Genomic DNA, 20,122 nt, shown 5'->3' on the forward strand with positions numbered 1-20,122 from the left:
ACTTGACCGTGTAGAAGACAGGGTGGTGGTGGTGGTGGCTAAGTGACAGGAAGCATTATCTGCTCTCCAACCAACAACCTTTTGACACTGCTCTGTGTTCAATAGTGGTGTTCTGCGGTCCCCTAGTAATTAGGACAGGAAGGTCGAACGACAAGATGTGGATGTTTGTTGTGGCACAATTTCAGCTTGCCCATGGCCACGGCCTCAACGTGCACCATCGCTATCACGTCAACTTCCCCATCCATTGCCACGCACCTTGCCCATTTTAAATGGAGGACAATATTTTCCACGTTCACTACAAATGGCTGGATTTGAACCGCAGTTTTATGTGATACATTTGACGGACAACCACGGTTTTAAATAGCGGTCTGTAGTTTACTAATACTATTCTTCACAGCAACCTCGTGTGAATAACTTCACCGACACACTGCAACAAAATGAGGATTAAGATAAGCAAAAAATTAGCCCTGGCCCCTGATACCTGGGGCTATGTCTACAAATATCTGTAATAGCAGGATCAGTCAGAACGTGCAATAGACCCTCTTGTGCTGTATCATGGACAGCATTCTGTCACATACCCTGCCTGCCTTGCTTTTTAACAAATAACCAGTATTAAGATGAAAAAAAAATTAGCCCTGGCCCCTGATAACAACAGCAGCAGATAGAACGTGCAATGGACCCTCTTGTACTATATGCACTGCAGTCTGCCACATACCCTGCCTATCTCCTGCTATCACCACTGAATATATGCAGCTGGATTAGTCCTCAGAAGGACTGTTAGTTCAGATGGATATATAAATATGCTGTGGAATACTTTTACTAACTATAAACAAACAAATCTCTCTCTGACTCGGGGGTACACTGTAACGATCCTAGTGTCACCAGGTCTTAAATGACGCTGTGCGGCCAGCCAATCACTGTAATGCCCACATCCAACATGGCTATGGCATTACAGTGCTTGGAAAGCAATCCCTGCATCTTCATTGGCTCCTGCCCGAGCAACCCGGAATTACTCGCCGAGCTTGTCGAGCACCGGGTAGTGGCGAGCACCTTCGCTCATCACTATTAATAAACTTTCTTGATATTGCAGTCCACCCATTCTCTTAATAACCTTGGTTGCTCTTCTCTGCCACTATAGTTCAGATATATCCTTCGTATACACTGGAGACCAAAATTGTACACAATATTGTAAGTGTGGCCATACTAGTGAGAAAACTATATTTTCGTCATGACCATCTATGACTCTTATAATGTATCCCATTATTTTATTTGCCTTGGCAGCAGCTGCTTGACACTGATCACTAAAGTGGAGCTTGCCTCCCACTCATACACCCAAGTCTTTTTCAGCGACAATTTTACCCAGTGTTTTACAATTTAGTATGTAATTATACATTTGGTTTCCTCTGCCCAAATGCATAACATTACATTTATGTACATTAAATTTCCATTTCTCAGCTCAAGCCTCCAGCTTACATAAATCCTTCTGTAATATTAAATTATTCTCCTCTGTGTTGATTACCATGCAGAGATTAGTATCATCTGCAAATATTGTAATTCTACTCTGTGTGCCCCCTACGAGGTGATTAAGAAATATGCTGGAAAGAAGAGGGCCCAATACTGACCACTGCGGTACCCCACTGTTGACTTTGATACAATTAGAGTGCGTTCCATTAATAGCTACCCTTTTGTTTCGTACCACTGAGCCAGTTATTAACCCAGTTACACATATTTTCTCCTAGTCCCATTTTTCTCATTCAATAGGTTAATTTGGAGTGTAATTTAAGCAGTAAAAAAATTTTTTTTTTCATTTGCATTTAAAAAAATATTATATCATCCCGGAAAAATGTTTTCAATTTCTCTTTTATAAAATAATGCCTAATACAGCCATGTCAGAAATAAAAAAGATATGGCTACCAAAATAAAATATCTTGGCTGGTCACTGAGGCACTTTTAGGTCTGGTCATTGAGATAATGCATGTTAATTTATTTATACATTTTCAAAACTAAAAACAAAATTGTACATTTTTGGATTTTGTATACAAAATGTGTATTTTATGGCAATCCTGTAAGCAAATAAATGAAATTATTTTGCCGTCTGATTCTTTTTTTACTGTACAAGACTGCAGTGCTAAGCAAACCGCAATAAATCAATGTGCCCAGATGATTTATTCTGAATAATAAAAAAACAAACTGCAGAAAGGAACGTACTTTCAAAGAAAAGCAAGCTGAATTAATCTTCATAATTAAATGGATAGTAGAATTGCTATTAAAATTTAATTCAATACTCGTTTTAAGTTAGATGTAATTGTATTAAAATTATGAGTCTGAACTTTAATGTCAATGTGCAGACTGTTTCAAACAATAGGAGAAAGTTGTTTATTATTCCCTTTTGTTTATTCACTGCAGACGGGGAAGAAACACATTATTCAGTTAGAACCTGATGAATCTGTTTGCTCGTACAGAATCTTCTATTTAGTGCCAAATATCTTCACAGAGCTGCCTGAAACAACATTAATGCAAAGCACGTTATGCTACATCTCATTTTTTTTTCTTGGCATTCCTTTATTTCGTGCACTTAGGATAAGTCTTCTTTTGGTTGATAATGGACAGAAACCAGTTAAAAGGCCATGAATGGTCAGGCTTGATAAGACATAACCAGTATTCATGGTAATCAAAACTTTAAGATGGCCATAAAAGACTAACTTTTTGGTCTCACTCAGCAGTTGAATCAGTAATTGTGCTGTGTATGAGATGAGGGGTGTGAGCAGAAAATATTTTGCAACATTGCACTTAATTTATATCATTTTTTTAAAATAAAGAATAGATAAAATTGGAGATATGCACCAATAGTCTAGCCCAAGTGGACACTATATGGCCCACTGAGAAGAGGTTGGCCATTTGCCCTTCCCTATAGGTAGTATAAATCTGTCTAAGGGGTCTAAGGGTTGAGAAAAGTTCTCACTACAGAACCAAAACGTTGCCATGATGGGCCATTAAAAAGCACTTTTTTTACACTCTGAATGGTGTGCTGCCTCATATTTTTTGGAATTATATTGTAAGGGGTCTTTCAGACGTCCATATTTCAAGTACATGTGGTGTTCGTTTCCACACATACTAGAGACACTGACAAACATACAGCCATTCAAATGAATGAGTCTGTGCACGTCAGTGTGTTTTCATGGACCGTGTATCGGTGTGCAAAACACACTGACATGTCAGTTTTTTACCCGCAGCATGGGCCGCAAAACATCTCGCACACATTCACACTGATGACACACAGATGACATCCATGTGTCATCAGTGTGACACGTATCGATACCTGGGAATCAGCGGTGCAATTAGCACTGTTCCCAAGCACTGGGTGCTGAACGCTGCTCTCATCATTGTCCCCTACTGGTGCTGAGATCAGTGCCAGCAGGGGACAATGTTGAGAGTAGTATTCTGCTCCCGGTGTGTCCAAAGCCTGTAAAAATAAGAATAAAATTTAAAAAATCCTTATACTCACCTGTTCTAAGTGTCCCTTGCAGTAATCCATCTGACCACTCATGCTGAGGAGCCGGGGAGAATGACTCAATGCAGCGTGTGGGCCCCTGCTCTGTGCTGAGCTCACTGAGTGACAGGACACCGTTCGTGAGCTCAGTTGAGGACAAGGGCTTGCTCGCTGGAGCGAGTCATTCTCTCCGGATCCTTGGCATGAGTGATGGATTACATTGGGGGACACTTTGGACAGGTGAGTATAAGGATTTTTTTTTATTTTATTCTTATTTTTACAGGTTTTGGACACAGCAAGAGCAGAATGCTACTCTCAACATTGTCCCCTGCTGCCGCTGATCTCAGCGCCGGCAGGATACAATGTTGAGGGCAGGGTTTAACACCCAGTGCTTGGGAACAGCACAAACTGTACCGCTGATTCCCAGGTGCCGGTACGTTTGATACTGATGCGGCACATGGGTGGCACATGGTTGCCACACATATGCCACGCGTATCATACACATGGACACATGTACACGGATATCTCGTCCGTGTTTCACACAGTCAATGTGGTTTGGTGCACACAGGTTCAGTTTTATTGTTTTCACAAAACTTTAAGGGATTCAAAACCAAAAATAGTCTCTCCTGGGCACAAAGGTATCACAGCAAATTAACAGTTCATTCAGCAGGCCATATATGTCAGTGCGGGCTCACCTGGCAGATTACAGTCCATTCTTCCAGAGCAAACGTCATACACAGAAGATGCACAATCTTATCAGTCACTCTATCCCCTTTAGCTCAAGCTCCAGCAGCTTCTAGCGCCAAATAGAAGTGTTCAACTCTGGGCAAAGTTCACACTAAACAGGCTGCAGCTTGCACACAGTTCTGTGTAGCTTCTGCGAACAGACTGCTTAGCGCAGTCTCCTTTCAGAGAGGGACTCTGGCATGTCTGTCTCCCAGCTACAGCTCACATTTTGGCTGGACTCACACCATCAGCGCACTCAACTCTGCTACATTTAGTAGACTGACACACGCTCAGGAGACTGACCCACCATGAAGCTACTTCTTCATTTTTAGCAAAACCCTACAGATGCATCTAATCAAGACCCTGCAGAGCTGGGATTTAACCGTGTACTTCCCAGCTATACTTTAGTCCTAAGTAAAACAGTTATTTTTTCAACACTGTCTGAATGTAGAATGATTCTGCTGAAAGCTGAAATTTGCAACACCCTCCTCACTGTTTGAGCTAATGCTCAGACTAAAATATACAAGTTATTGTAATAATAAACCAGTATTTGATTACGACAATGCAGAAATTCTCTCCTCTAATTCCCGTGATGTATCTGGCTGAATTCTGCTTTATTGCAAACAGAATGCTACAGTAATTGTTCACAGTTTTACTGAGCATTGCATTGAGGGCACTTCATGGCGCTTTATTTATTATTTGTCACAAGTAGTGTTGAGCCACCCCCGTAGTGTTCGAGTTCGGTTCGGTTCGTCGAACACCCGTGTGTTCGCCGAACTGTTAGTCGAACTGTTCGTCGAACACCTTCGAACACCGTTAAAACCAATGGCAGGCAAACAAAAACACATAGAAACACATAGAAAACACCTTCAAAGGTGTCCAAAAGCTGACAAACTGCTCAGAAGACACAACTAACACATGGAAAAGTGACAAGTACATATAGTCATGCGAAAAGAAAAGAGGTGGAGGAGTAAAAGGAGGGGGAGACACAGATATAGGCATGTCATGCCCTTCTAAAATCCAAAAAGTGAGAAGCCGAGACGGCCAGTCCGCTCCTGCCCGTGCCACCTCCGTGTCGCCGGGTTTGTGCCAGAGCCGCGGTGAACCCTGACGGCCAGCCCCCCTCTCCCAATACTGGTGCCTGTCCGCTGGTGGGTCGAGAGAGCCCCCCTGTGGTGGAGGCAGCTCTAAGCTTTTTAATTTAAATTGTCCCTCTAATTTGAATGAATACACTTTAAATCCATTTACAAGGATCTATTGGAGGGCAAGTCTCATGCCAGCAGCCGCGTAATTCCAGCTCCAGTAGCGTCCACTAAAGCTGCTGCAGTTAAAAAGCTTTTATAAGGATCGAGCTCGGCTGTCCACCGCAAGGCATCCTAGTGCCAGTCCCAGCCCCTATGCCTTGGGGTGCCTCCTGATGCTCTTCACTAAGTATCCCGTGGTCCCGAAGCATTTCCTTTGAAAAAATTAAGTGTCCAAACTACAGGTGGTGTAGCTTGCTTAACAGCCGGGATAATCCGCTGACTAGCAGACACTGCTACTAGGCACAAAGTATTTCCTGGGCTAGATGCAGTTAAAAATTTGTAATTAGATACTCTCGTTGGATGCTGAGAAAGCATTCCATAGAGTCTCCTGGCACGCCATATATGATTCTCTTAAAAAGCTTGGGGTAGGGGTCTAGGGGACCCTTTTATAGCCAAAATCACGGCCCTGTATCACAATACGTCACCTAGGCTGAAGATAAATGGAACTGTAGCACCGAGGGCTCGGTTGCTACAGACGTATTGCACCTCACCCAGAGGTGTGATATCTCACTCTCAGATAAGGATGGAGTGTGGATCAGGACCCGACACCTGCATGCATTACACCACATTGCCGTGGGGCAGGGCGACCAATATGCCCCTGAGATGGGCACGACAGTCCCTGTCCCTGGCTGGAGTGGGGGGAGGGAACACTGAGGAAGGGGAACCCTGCAGTGCAGGAGCAGGGAGGAAGCAGTTCCTGGGTGCATTGAGAAGGGAGTATAAAAGGTGGGCACCATCTTAGTTCAGTGCAGAGAAGTCTGAGCAGAAGTGGCAGGGAGCAGGGGCTCTGCATGAGCTCTGCTCCGGAGGCGGGCCTAGTAACAGAGGCCCAGGCCTGCAAGAGGGAGAAGGAAGGAAGAGGAGCGGAGAAGGCTCCAGGAACGAGGAATGAAGGGATCCCAGGGGTGCGGACGGGCGAGTCGCCACCGCACGCCCGAATCCACCTGCGTGGAGGGGTCAGGCCAAAGGGGGAGACCGGTCCCCGAACTAGTGGAGGCAGGAAACGACCCTCAGCTAGAAACCGGAGGCTCTGACATTTTATGTGGCGCAGCCCCTTGCTCCACCCGCTAGGAAGGCACCACATAGGGTCAGGGAAACTGGCGCCAAGTTTACCAAGAGGAGGCCCGAGGCAGCCGGACAGAAGTGTTGGTAAGAAAGGCCAGACAAAGGACACACAAAGGGGGTCCTGTGAAGCACTCCAAAGTTATCTGGGAGTTGTCTGAGCCCCTCACCTGGTGAGCACAGTACGACGTGGGCAGCCGTTACCTGCAGACGTGGTCTGGATAATAAGAACTGTGAGTAAAGGCCCTGAACTGCATCACTGACTCCGTGTCGTTACTGCTGCTGCCCTGCACCATCACCCCCATCCTCCGCATACACTGCCCTGAGGCTATACTCCTCCCGTGGGGAGTTATGCTACGCTCTGCTGCACCCACAACACCAGCCTTAGCGGTCTGCCCTGTAGCGGCGGTTCACTCTGACCGCAATCCACGGGTGGTGTAGTCGGACATTTAAACATCAAAACCACATAAATAGTTCCGCCACTGGTTTGACCGCCCTGAGCCACGGAACCGGATCGCCGCCACGAAGACTACAACCACCAGCATCCACCAAAAAGGGTCCGGCTCTGGGTGTCCCAAGGCCCAGGGGGTGCGTCAGAACATTTTCATCACCTTTCACAATCACCAATGGGACAAGGCAGGGATGTCCTCTGTCCCCTCTCTTATACATCCTAGTGACGGAGCACCTGCTCTCATCAATTCGCCATAACCCCAATATTAGGTGGATTGAGGTGGGAGGCACCGAGTACAAGTGCTCTCTATTTGCTGATGATGTCCTAGTATATATCACTCAATCACATATATCCATCCCTGCTGTTATGGCTGAAATAGATCACTTTGTTACATGGTAAAATTTTAAAATCAATGCAGCGAAGTCTGAGGCCCTCGATGTCTCCCTCCCTAAATCCATATAGGATTCCATCCAGTCCAACTTTCCCTTTGCCTGGCCCTCACAGGGTATCAAATACTTAGGAATTCCTATTCATAGAGACCTCTCCCATCTATGTTATCTTAATTTTGGGCCCTTTATTGAACAATTCCATACAGACCACGGTTGGCAAGTTAGAACTGTAAGATTCACTACGTGAACCACTGGTGTTTTGTGGAAAAGCACATTTACACCGCGTTCCAAATTATTATGCAAAAAGTGTTTAGGAGTGATAAGGGAAGAATTTGTTTGTTTGTCAGTTAAACTCATTGATGGTGATGTGTGTCAGGGCTCTTTATATCACTGTAAGCAATTGCAGACACCTGTGCTAATTAGTTTGGCAGGTGTGTCCAATGAAAGGCAAGACTACTTAAGAAGGCTCTCTCACATTATTAAGCAGCCTACATTTTCTGCCAAAATGGGAAAGAAAAAGGATGTGTCGGCTGCTGAGAAGCAACAAATTGTGGAGTGTTTAGGTCAAGGCATGACTACAATCAACATTGTGCGATGATCAGGATGAAGTGTCTTGGCAATCAAGAAGTATGTAGCTGATTCACAGTACACACGTGTGCGTGCTGATAAGGGCAAATTGAGGACTCTTTCCTACAGGCAATTACGTCAGGTTGAAAGAGCAGCGGCAAAAAAGCCTTGTCATAGCAGCAGACAAGTTTTTGAAGCTGCTTGTGCCTCCAACGTCCCCCGAACAACAAGATGCAGGGTCCTTCAGAGGTTTGCAGCTGTGCATACGCCATCCTGTCGACCTCCTCTATCCACTTCACACAAGCAGAAACGGCTCCAGTGGGCCAAACATTACATGAAGACTGATTTCAAAACTGTTTTGTTCACGGATGAGTGCCGTGCAGCGCTCGATGGTCCAGATGAATGGAGTGGAGGATGGCTGGTTGATGGACACCCCACGCAAACACGGCTACAGCGCCAACAAGGAGGAGGTGGAGTAATGTTTTGGGCTGGAATCATGGGGAGAGAGATTGTCGGCCCCTTTAGGATCCCAGAAGGCGCTAAAGATGAACTCCATAATGTATGTGGATTTTCTCAAACAGCACTTCCTGCCATGGTTCAAGAAGAAGAACCGTGTATTTCACAGCAAGATCATTTTTCTGCATGATAATGCACCATCTCATGCTGCACATAAAACATCTGCATCTCTGGCTGATATGGGCATAAAAGGGGACAAACTTATGGTGTGACCCCCATGCTCCCCTGACCTCTACCCCATTCAGAACCTTTGGAGCATCATTAAAAGGAGTGTCTATGATGGCGGGAGGCAGTTCACATCTAAGCAACAGCTCTGGGAGGGTATTCTGTCCTCATGCAAAACAATTGAAGCAGAAACCATCCAAAACCTGACAAATTCAATGGACGAGAGAGTTCAGAAGCTCCTTTTGAACAAGGGGTCCTATGTGAAAATGTAACATCACCTAGAATAAAGTTTTGAGTTGAAAACTGTTTGATTTCAGTTTCTAACAACCTGCTAATGCTTATAATTTCAAAAATGACCATTTTTTTGGTCTTTATTAAAATGAAAAGGTTGATCGAAAAGTTTGGGGGATCTAAGAGTGTGGCAACCCAGTAGTCATGATTACTTCGAATTCTGACAATATGAGGGTCATGCTGCAGGTAGTGCAGCAAGAAGGCACTTATGTGTCTTGCGCATCTCGGAGCCCCAAAATTATTTTCCGGGCTAGATGCAGCTAAAAATTATTTTTAATTTTAAATCTGGTGAAGCTTATTATAGATGGCCTAATAGGATCAGTGCTGCACACTGCTACAAAGCCCAAATTATTTTCCAGTCAAGATACAGATAAACATGATTAGTAATTTGAAAGCTTAAAACGGTTGGTAGGGTGATTTTAACCAATCATCAAGCTTTTACTCTCCCCAGGATGACACAGGGGTAGAAAAGTCGTTTCGGATCCATGATTTGTTCATCTTTATGAACGTGAGTCTGTCTACATTATCAGTGGAGAGCCGCGTGCGCTTATCTGTCAGCACACCACCAGCAGCGCTGAACACACGTTCAGACAGAACGCTGGCTGCGGGGCATGACAAGATCTCCAAGGCGTAAGTGGCTAGCTCCGGCCATTTATCCAGATTGGAAGCCCAAAAAGAGCAAGGGTCCAGTGACACAGTCGTGGCTTCAATGTTTACTTGGAGATACTCCTGTACCATCGTCTCTAGGCGTTGACTATGTGTCAGACTTCTTGTCTCCTGTGGCCTTGCAAAGGATGGGCTAAAAAAGTGGTGAAATGATTCCGCAAAATTGATGTTACCAGCAGATACTGTGGTTCTGTTACGGTTTGAGTGCTGAACACTTGACGGTCCCACTGTTGGCAAGTTGGAACTGTGAGATTCACTACGTGCACCACTGGTATTTTGTGGAAAAGCACATGTAAGATTCTGCAACAGTCTCTGCTGATACTCCTGCATGCGTGCATCCCTTTCTATGGCAGGAATAATTTCTGCAAATTTACTTTTGTACCGGGGATCTAACAGTGTGGCAACCCAGTAGTCAGGATTATTTCTAATTCTCACAATTCGAGGGTCATGTTGCAGGTAGTGCAGCAAGAAGGCACTCATGTGTGTTGCGCATCCAGGAGCACCAAGTCCCTGTTGTGTTGGTGGCGAGGTAACAATCAAGCTTCCTTCCTCTGTCCTCTCCCCCCAACCTCGCACAACAGAAATGTGATCAAGGTCTCCCTCATCTGATGAGTCTTCCATCAGTTCGTCCTCCACTTCTTCCTGGGCTCCTGCACCTTCCTCACTAGTTTGGCTGCTACCATGCGCCCTGGTAAAATCATCTCCCCCACCCTCACATGCCTGCCGCCCTGGTGCTGCCGACCGTCTGGACCTTGCAGATGTTAGCCCTTCCGCATACAACTCCTCCTCCTCTACTTCCTCCACCTCCTCTTGTGCCACCACCTGACTCCGAATTCTGTTTAACATGTGCTCCAGCATGTAAATCACCGGAATAGTCATGCTGATAATGGCATCGTCAGCACTAAACATCTTCGTCGCCATTTCAAAACTGTGCAGAAGGGTGCATAGGTCCCTGATCTGAGACCACTCCTCCAGCGTGATTTGCCCCACCTCTGAATCTCGTTGGCCCAGGCTATACGTCAGAACGTATTGCACCAGGGCTTGTCGGTGCTGCCACAGTCGCTGCAACATGTGCAGAGTTGAATTCCACCGGGTAGGCACATCGCATTTTAGCCGGTGAAGTGGCAGGCCCAACGACTTCTGTAGAGATGTAAGTCGCTGAGCTGCGGGATGCGAACGGCGGAAGTGAGCACACAGCGACCGTGCCCTCTGCAGAAGGCCATCTAGTCTGGGATAGTGGGCTAAAAATTGCTGGACAACCAGGTTCAACACGTGAGCCATACAAGGCACGTGTGTGACATTGCCCCGGCGAAGGGCCGCACCCAGGTTTGCAGCATTGTCGCACACGGCCTTCCCTGGTTTCAGGTCCAGTGGAGACAACCATTCATGAAATTGGTTCTCCAGAGCTGACCACAACTCCTCAGCTGTGTGACTCACATTTCACAGACATTTCAATGTAAAAACTGCCTGATGACGTTGAGCCCTACTGCCAGCATAGTAAGGAGGTGTGCAGGATCCCTTCTGCGCAGTTAGAAAGCTTGTGGCATGACCAGACAGGCTTTGGGTGCAGGTGGAAGACCGAGAGGAGGTTGAGGAGGCAGAAGCAGTGGAGGAAAAATGACATAAAGAGGATTGACGCACAACTCGTGGGGACGGCAAGACTTGGACAGCAGCCCCTTGTCCTGCTGTCACCATAGTTACCCAGTGCCCAGTCAGCGACATGTAACGCCCCTGTCCATGCCTACTCGTCCAAGTGTCTGTGGTGAAATGCACCCTGTCACACACAGAGTTTCTCAAAGAAGCGGTGATGTTGTGTGCGACATGCTGGTGGAGCGCAGGCACACCTTTCTTTGAGAAGTAGTGCCGACTGGGCATCTGGTACTGGGGCACTGCGACGGACATAAGGTCTCGAAAATCCTCTGTGTCCACCAGGCGGAAAGGCAGCATTTCTGTAGCCAAGAGCTTGCAGATGGTGAAATTCAACCTCTTAGCTTTCTCATGGCTAGGAGGAAATGGTCTTTTACTTGTCCACATCTGAGGGACCGAGGGCTGGCTATTGTGCTTAGACGGGGTTGATAAGGGTGTCCCCGGCAAACTGCCGGTCTGTGAGGAAGATGCAGGCGGACATGTTAGGTTGCCTTGATCCAAAGGTGGTGCTATCGATGTCGGACAGCGCTCAAGACCAGCTGGTGTTACCACCTCCAAAGAAAATGATGACCTGCCAATCACGCTGGCTGTTGCGGGTAAAGAGGTGGCAGGTCTGCGCCCCAAAACAGGTGTGACTGCTGTCCCCCCAGTCACAGAGGATGAAGAGGCCGCGGATGCACAAGATATGGCAGACGGTGGTTGGCCCGGCCGGCTAGACCGCATTGTAGCACACTGAGCTTCCCACTGCAACTTATGCTTCATGTCCATGTGCCGGTTCATGCATGAAGTACTCAAACTATGTATTTTTTGGCCTCTACTTAGCTTTTGCTGACAAATGTTACAGATAACACGAGTTGGGTCATCTTTATCGATCTGAAAAAATGCCCAGGCTATGCAAGGCTTAGCACCCATGCGACCTGAAGAGCTACCACGACTTGTGGTGAGAGGCAGAGTTGTGTTTGAGGATGCAGTTGTTGACGTGCTTCCAGTACTACGTCTCTGTCCAGGAAGGCGCAACCTGACCTCGTCGTCACTAGCATCTTCCTCCACCTCCTCTGCTGACCTCATCTCTTGGCTGACTGTGGGTTGACAGTAAGTGGGATCTCCGACCTCATCATCATCACCCTGTGCGTTATCACACCCGTCGTCCTCAGAGCCAACCTGTTCCTGCCCTGACAAAAAACTAAAGTTGTCGCTCCAATCAGGTATTTGAGTCTTATCATCGTCTTCCTCATTGTCTCCACCAACAGGAGTTACAGTTTGGGAATGAGGGTCTACATTATGGTCAGAACCTTCTGCGTCTGGTCCTGGATCCGACTCATAAAGATTCTGGGCATCAGTGCAGATCATTTCCTCGTCTGGATTCACAGAAGCGCTGGAGTCGACCTCTGATTCCCAGGTTATAGTATGAGTAAACAGCTCTGCAGACTCAACCATCTGTTCTACCTCATACTCAGACGGGCAGCTGGAGATTTGGGAGCTGTGAGGAAGCAAGTGCGATTTGGGTGACACCTTTGAGGACTGGAGTATTTGTGATGTTGAAGTTGATGTGGAGGAGAGCCCACTTAAAGGAGCACTTGATATCCGTTGAAGCACCTGCTGTTTTTGTGCCTCATCTGGAATTTGTAGCGATTGGCGTGGCCGTAAGAAAGGGATCTTATCACATTGTCCGCTAAAAGAAGTAGACATTTTAGTTTGGCTGGAAGATGGTCTTTCTTCTGCACCTACCCCACGGACACAACCTTTTTTCCCCTTCCCAACACGCCTATTCCCCTTTCCACCAGCAGCAGGCCTTTTTCCACTCATTTTGGTGGTTAACTAATTCACAACTCTGGAGTTGTTTGCACAAAAAAACAATGGATGGTAACCGAGCAGAGCTGAGTGGCCAAACTGTGGTATTAGGCCAAAACTATTGGCTGGGTTAGATGCAGAAAAAAATTACTTTTAATTTGCAACCTGATGGAGGTCAGTATAGATGGACTAATAGACCAAGTCCCACACACCGCTAGAAGCCCAAATATTTTTTCAGAGCTAGATGCAGAAAATTTTTTTATTCAATTTGCAACCTGATGGAGGTCAGTATAGATGGACTAATAGACCAAGTCCCACACACTGCTAGAAGCCAAATATTTTTTCAGAGCTAGATGCAGAAAAAAATTATTTTTAATTTGCAACCTGATGGAGGTCAGTATAGATGGACTAATAGACCAAGTCCCACACACCGCTAGAAGCCCAAATATTTTTTCAGAGCTAGATGCAGAAAAAAATTCTTTTTAATTTGCAACCTGATGGAGGTCAGTATAGATGGACTAATAGACCAAGTCCCACACACCGCTAGAAGCCCAAATATTTTTTCAGAGCTAGATGCAGAAAAAAATTATATTCAATTTGCAACCTGCTGGAGGTCAGTATAGAAGGACTAATAGAACAAGTCCCACACACTGCTAGAAGCCCAAATATTTTTTCAGAGCTAAATGAAGAAAAAAATTATTTTTAATTTGCAACCTGATGGAGGTCAGTATAGATAGACTAATAGACCAAGTCCCACACACTGCTAGAAGCCCAAATATTTTTTCAGAGCTAGATGCAGAAAAAAATTATTTTTAATTTGCAACCTGATGGAGGTCAGTATAGATGGACTAATAGACCAAGTCCCACACACTGCTAGAAGCCCAAATATTTTTTCAGAGCTAGATGCAGAAAAAAAATATTTTTAATTTGCAACCTGATGGAGGTCAGTATAGATGGACTAATAGACCAAGTCCCACACACCGCTAGAAGCCCAAATATTTTTTCAGAGCTAGATGCAGAAAAAAATTATATTCAATTTGCAACCTGCTGGACGTCAGTATAGAAGGACTAATAGAACAAGTCCCACACACTGCTAGAAGCCCAAATATTTTTTCAGAGCTAAATGAAGAAAAAAAATATTTTTAATTTGCAACCTGATGGAGGTCAGTATAGATGGACTAATAGACCAAGTCCCACACACTGCTAGAAGCCCAAATATTTTTTCAGAGCTAGATGCAGAAAAAAATTATTTTTAATTTGCAACCTGATGGAGGTCAGTATAGATGGACTAATAGACCAAGTCCCACACACCGCTAGAAGCCCAAATATTTTTTCAGAGCTAGATGCAGAAATTTTTTTTATTCAATTTGCAACCTGATGGAGGTCAGTATAGATGGACTAATAGACCAAGTCCCACACACTGCTAGAAGCCCAAATATTTTTTCAGAGCTAGATGCAGAAAAAAATTATTTTTAATTTGCAACCTGATGGAGGTCAGTATAGATGGACTAATAGACCAAGTCCCACACACTGCTAGAAGCCCAAATATTTTTTCAGAGCTAGATGCAGAAAAAAATTATTTTTAATTTGCAACCTGATGGAGGTCAGTATAGATGGACTAATAGAACAAGTCCCACACGCTGCTAGAAGCCCAAATATTTTTTCAGAGATAAATGAAGAAAAAAATTATTTTTAATTTGCAACCTGATGGAGGTCAGTATAGATGGACTAATAGACCAAGTCCCACACACCGCTAGAAGCCCAAATATTTTTTCAGAGCTAGATGCAGAAAAAAATTATATTCAATTTGCAACCTGCTGGAGGTCAGTATAGAAGGACTAATAGAACAAGTCCCACACACTGCTAGAAGCCCAAATATTTTTTCAGAGCTAAATGAAGAAAAAAATTATTTTTAATTTGCAACCTGATGGAGGTCAGTATAGATGGACTAATAGACCAAGTCCCACACACTGCTAGAAGCCCAAATATTTTTTCAGAGCTAGATGCAGAAAAAAATTATATTCAGTTTGCAACCTGATGGAGGTCAGTATAGATGGACTAATAGAATGATGCTATGCCCAAAAGATTTTACTTCACTAGGTGCAGTAAAAAAATTGGTATTCTATACACAGGTGGTATATCTTGCAACACAGATAGGCTACTCCACTGACTAACACACTCTGCAATAGGCCAAAAAGGATTAGCTTTGCTAGATTCAGCCAAATGCTGTGAAAAAAACTTGCACAGCACTGGCACAGACCTGCCTGGCAAAAACTGATAGGAACTGATGTAACCTAGTCCTGAAAAGGACTCCAATTACAATTAGTCTTTACTCCCACAATCTATCTATTTAAGAGCACAGACCTGCCTGATAAAAGTCGTAGGAAATGCTGTAACCTAGTCCTTAAAAGGACTGCAATCACAACTATTCCCTACTCCCAAGCTATCTGTATATTTGTGCGAAAATTGGCTTGAAATTAAGAAGGTATAGTGCACACAGCAACAGCGGTGCCGTCTAACACGCAGCTGCAGCAGTGAGAAAATGGTGGCGACGGGGAAAATGGCTTGGTCTTATAGGGCAAGGACATGTGACATACACTGCCAATCACACATGCCCTTGCTTGTGTGAAAAAAAGCACTTCGCTCCGTGTGTGCGCTGCTGATAGGCTGACAGATTGCACCTCCCCACTGCAAATGCGGGAAAGAGAAAAAAAAATGGAGATCTTCATTGTTCCTGCAGAGATCCATCCCCTGCCCCTCCCCCCACCCCGCTGTACACTCAAACTGCGTATTAACATTAATTTTCATCATTACTGAGAAAAAATCCAGTTATGATTTTGGTGCACGAACAGTTATCGAACATAACCTCGAACAGCCGAATTTTTCTCAAATTGTTCGTGTTCGCCGACCGGCTCGAACACCGCCCAAAACAGCTCGAATTTGAGATTGGCGAACTGTTCGAGTCGAACAACGCTCATCTCTAGTCACAAGGCACCCAGATGTTATTATGCAAAGAAAATTGGAAGAGCTCAACCTTCTTACTGTTTCCAAATCAGATACTAACCACTGTACTTGCACTACTGAATGGATACACTTACAATAGTTTACTTCTATATGAAGGAACATGCTGAAAGAAAATACATTAAAGGAGATCTGTCATCAAATTTTTGTTATGTAATCTGAGAGCAGCATTATTTATGAGCAGAGACCCTGATAAAAGCAAAGTGTCACTTACTGGGCTGCTTGTTGCAGTTCCAATAAAATCTATGTTTTATCAGCAGGAAATTGTCATTAGAGGACTAGCTGTTTTGTGCCATGTAGTCCTTCCTCACTGTGTAACCACGCCCCCACTACTGATTGGCAGCTTTCTGCCAATTTACAGTATACACAGAAAGCTACCAATCAGTGGTGTGGGCGGGGTTATACAGAAGTCAGTTGTAAGAAAACTGCTAGTAGAGAAAACAAGGATTTTATCAAAATGACAGGAAGCAGACCATTAAGTGATACATCCCTGGAATCAGCATCTCTGCCCCTACATTAGTCTCCTCTCAGATTACATAACAAAAACCTGGCGACAGATTGCCTTTAAAAGTACAATGTAAACATTTTCTTATAATGGAATGTAGCAAACCTATTAGAGATGAGTGGGTTAGGCAAGATTCGAGTTTGCTTGTTTTGTTAGCATGGTTTTTCCCTGGAAATGTAAAAAATATTCTGTATTCCTATAATCCTATATTCACCTCACTGCTCACTTCTCTGGCAGCTCATATTTTCTAAAATTGCGTGGAGCAAATTAAAAAAAAATCTACATTCTGGAGAATAAGGATTTTTGTACAGTTTGAGCCAAATTCAATTTCACTTGAATATTTTGTCCAACATTAAAGGGAATCTGTCAGCAGGTTTTTGCTATGTAATCTGAGAAAAGCATGAGGTAGGAGTTAAAACACTGAATTCAACGATATGTCACTTATCAAGCTGTGTGCTGTTGTTTACTTTAGTGAAGGTTTTATCGCTAGGACATTATCATTGCTGTGAGTGAGCACTGAACCAACTCTGCCCCCCCTCCTGTGATAAGCAGCTCACTGTCAATAGACTTTGTATGTATAGAACCTGGTGTGGGCAGGGTTAGCTTTCTCAGCTCTGCCGCGTTGCTAAATCTAAGAACTCTGATTGTGTCAGAACTGCTGCACCCAGTAAACTAAGTGATATATCATTGGATTCAGGGTCTCTTTGACTGTATCATGCTGCTCTCAGATGAGGTAGCGAAAACCTGCTGACAAATTCCTTTTAAATGTAGGTAACTCCCCCCTACAAATGTAGGTAATTCCCTTTCACTTAAAATATAAAATATTTTTAAATAATAAAAAGAATAATTATAATAATAAAAGAATTTTGAGGACAGATTTCTTTACCGCTTCTTTTTATTTAAATATATGTTTTTTGTTTTTAAATATGCAAAATGATCACATAATTATATTATCTACTGTATTTTATATATTAAATATACTTTATACTGTAAATTTGTGGACTATTTTGTTAATACATTTATATACCGTATTTTAATGTGTTTCCTTCTTATGCAGACAATAAATAGCATCTTGTCAGTAAAACACAATACAGTGCTGCATTTACTTGAGAAATATGGAGTAGCAGATCCGGTAAAGTGCACATCGGCATCTGTGTTATGAGTTACAGACCATATAACTTGTGATTTAGTGTGAGTGTGCTGTCGTATCTCTTCTCAATCTTCTCACATAAAAGTGCGTTCAATGAAGCGATAAGCAACCAAGCAATAATGTGTCAGCACATGTTTAAATTGCCTTTGCATTAACCTGTAAGCAGCTAAAGCCTGGACAATGGCTTACTTACTTCATGGAATACTAGGCTAAATGTGAAGAATCTGCTCCAGATCTCTCATCCCATCACCCACCTACACCAATGACACATTTCCAGCTAGGTCTGTAATTGATAAATGTTATCATTCCCCTTCGATGACAGCACTTATGTACTTGTGTACTGATAAACGTTTATATGAGATATCAAGATCTATGAGTGAATAATAATATAATGAAAATACAATATATGCCCATCGAATGCTATTTCTTTAGGGATGAGTCAGACGGCCATAAAACTTGGACAGGGATCGCAACTTGGCTTGGACTGACCAGTGGCTTTTCTGACCCTAGTGAGACAGCTGCATAGAAATACATGCTGTCATGCTCAGGTTGGGAGAGCCATTGGCTAGTCTGAGCATTGTGTTGCGATCCCCATCCAAGTTATATGGCCATCTGACTCTTCCCTACTGTGCCACGTCAAGTTCTCACACTGGATTCTAGATGTATTATACAAAAACCCTCCAAAGATATTAGTCAGTATCTCTTTTGGAAACCTGCATCAAAATCATTCCGATCAGTGCTGGACTAGGGCTAAAATTTTGTCCTGGCACTTAGAAGCATATAGCCATCCAAAAATCCATGCAGACCATGCAGGGCCTTTATCAAGCCATTAAAAAAGTGTGCATATAGGTAGCTGGGATCTATAGGAGACTAGAGCAATACGTTAATATTTTATAGTAAAAGCAATTTGACGCAGGTTCCAGACCCATAAATAAAATAACAGCAGAAATAAATAAAAAGTTATAAAAAATATGAAAACAAAATAAATACAATTTTAATCCATTTCTATTTTCCCACATTAAAAATAAAAAATACACATATGTGGCATAGCAGTGTTCATAAAAGTCCGATCTATCAAAATCTAAAATTAATCAACCCGGTTTGTAAAAAAACGTAAATAGAAAATAATTTAAAACACCAGAATTGTGGGTTTTTTAGGCTCCTGCAACATTGCAAAACATACAAGAGGAAACAATCATATCATAAAATGAAGGCATTATCAGTCTCAGAAAATGGTGCCACAAGCAAAAATGCCTTTTTAGTAATTTTAGAATTTTTTTTTCACCCTGTAAAGAAAAAAAACAAACTGCAGGTTTCATATTGCCTAATTGTACTGACCTGGACAATCATACTGCCAGGAAATGTATTACCACACAATGAGTGCCATCAAAACAAAAAACAAAAATATATTGTAGAATTGTGTGTATTTTTCCCAATTTTACCAAACTTGGAATTGTTTCCTTTTTTTCCAGTACATTGCATGGTCAAAATGGATAGTGTCCTTCAAAAGTACAATTCACCCCGCAAAAAGCAAACCCCTTTATGGCTATTTTAAAGGAAAAAATAAGTTATTTATGGCTTTGGGAAGAAGGGGAGGAAAAAACAAAGTAGTAAAAATGGAAAACTGGCCAATTGGGAAGGGGTTAATGGAAAATCGCTCAATTGGGAAGGGGTTAAAGATATAAGAAATACATATTACATTTTTATTGGAAACTTGTGTGCCTTGGAACTCTTCTATTCGGGCCTGTGGCTAGACATCCACATTATGTTATTACCTCCACCTCTGCCTTTGTACAGTGAAGGTGCCATAGTCTAACGTTACAGCATCACCGGTAATTGTCCCAGCAGCTATTATCTGCTTCTTTGTTAATGTCAGTGCTGAATGTACCTATTTATAACATTATATTGATTTTGACTTTCCTCTTTTATTGATCTTGTCCTCAATATAACAAATCATTTTCTTATGGTTAACAGTATTTTTTTTACTTTACTTTTACAGGCAAAAGCTGTAATGGCAAAAGTTGGATATCCGGGGTTTCTATTGAATGAAACTTACATTAATGAAGACATTAAAACAGTAAGTGAAATGCTAAAGTCAGCAGTTCTTAAATCACTTTCTACAGTCTTTATACAGCTTGTTTAACTTGTCCTGGTTTATGTGATTTATGGAGATAAAATACACAATCGCTTCCATTTTATTTTACTAAACAAATATATTAAATGGATATTTCTACCATAGACAGGAACAGTCTTTCTGTCAGATATGTCATAAATATCTTATCCTTAGAGGACTTACTGCTGGGACAACAAATATTGGAAGAACATGGAAGAATCATCTGGTCAGCACATTGGGACATGTCATCCGTGTCCTTTCAATAATT

At 43.2% G+C, this 20,122-nt stretch overlaps 1 protein-coding gene across 1 annotated transcript in view; it reads left to right on the plus strand.

Annotated features, from left to right (window-relative positions):
* PHEX (phosphate regulating endopeptidase X-linked) overlaps nt 1–20,122 on the plus strand; it is a 401,425-nt gene that overhangs the window by 341,312 nt on the left and 39,991 nt on the right. The window contains exon 13 of the mRNA XM_073667505.1: nt 19,741–19,818. Within this exon, the coding sequence (XP_073523606.1) occupies nt 19,741–19,818 (78 nt within the window). The remainder of the gene's footprint in view (nt 1–19,740; nt 19,819–20,122) is intronic.

Source organism: Phyllobates terribilis, unplaced genomic scaffold, assembly GCF_046119375.1.
Source record: "Phyllobates terribilis strain yellow unplaced genomic scaffold, ASM4611937v1 Scaffold_2__4_contigs__length_985480577, whole genome shotgun sequence".
In the NCBI taxonomy this organism is placed as follows: domain Eukaryota; kingdom Metazoa; phylum Chordata; class Amphibia; order Anura; family Dendrobatidae; genus Phyllobates; species Phyllobates terribilis.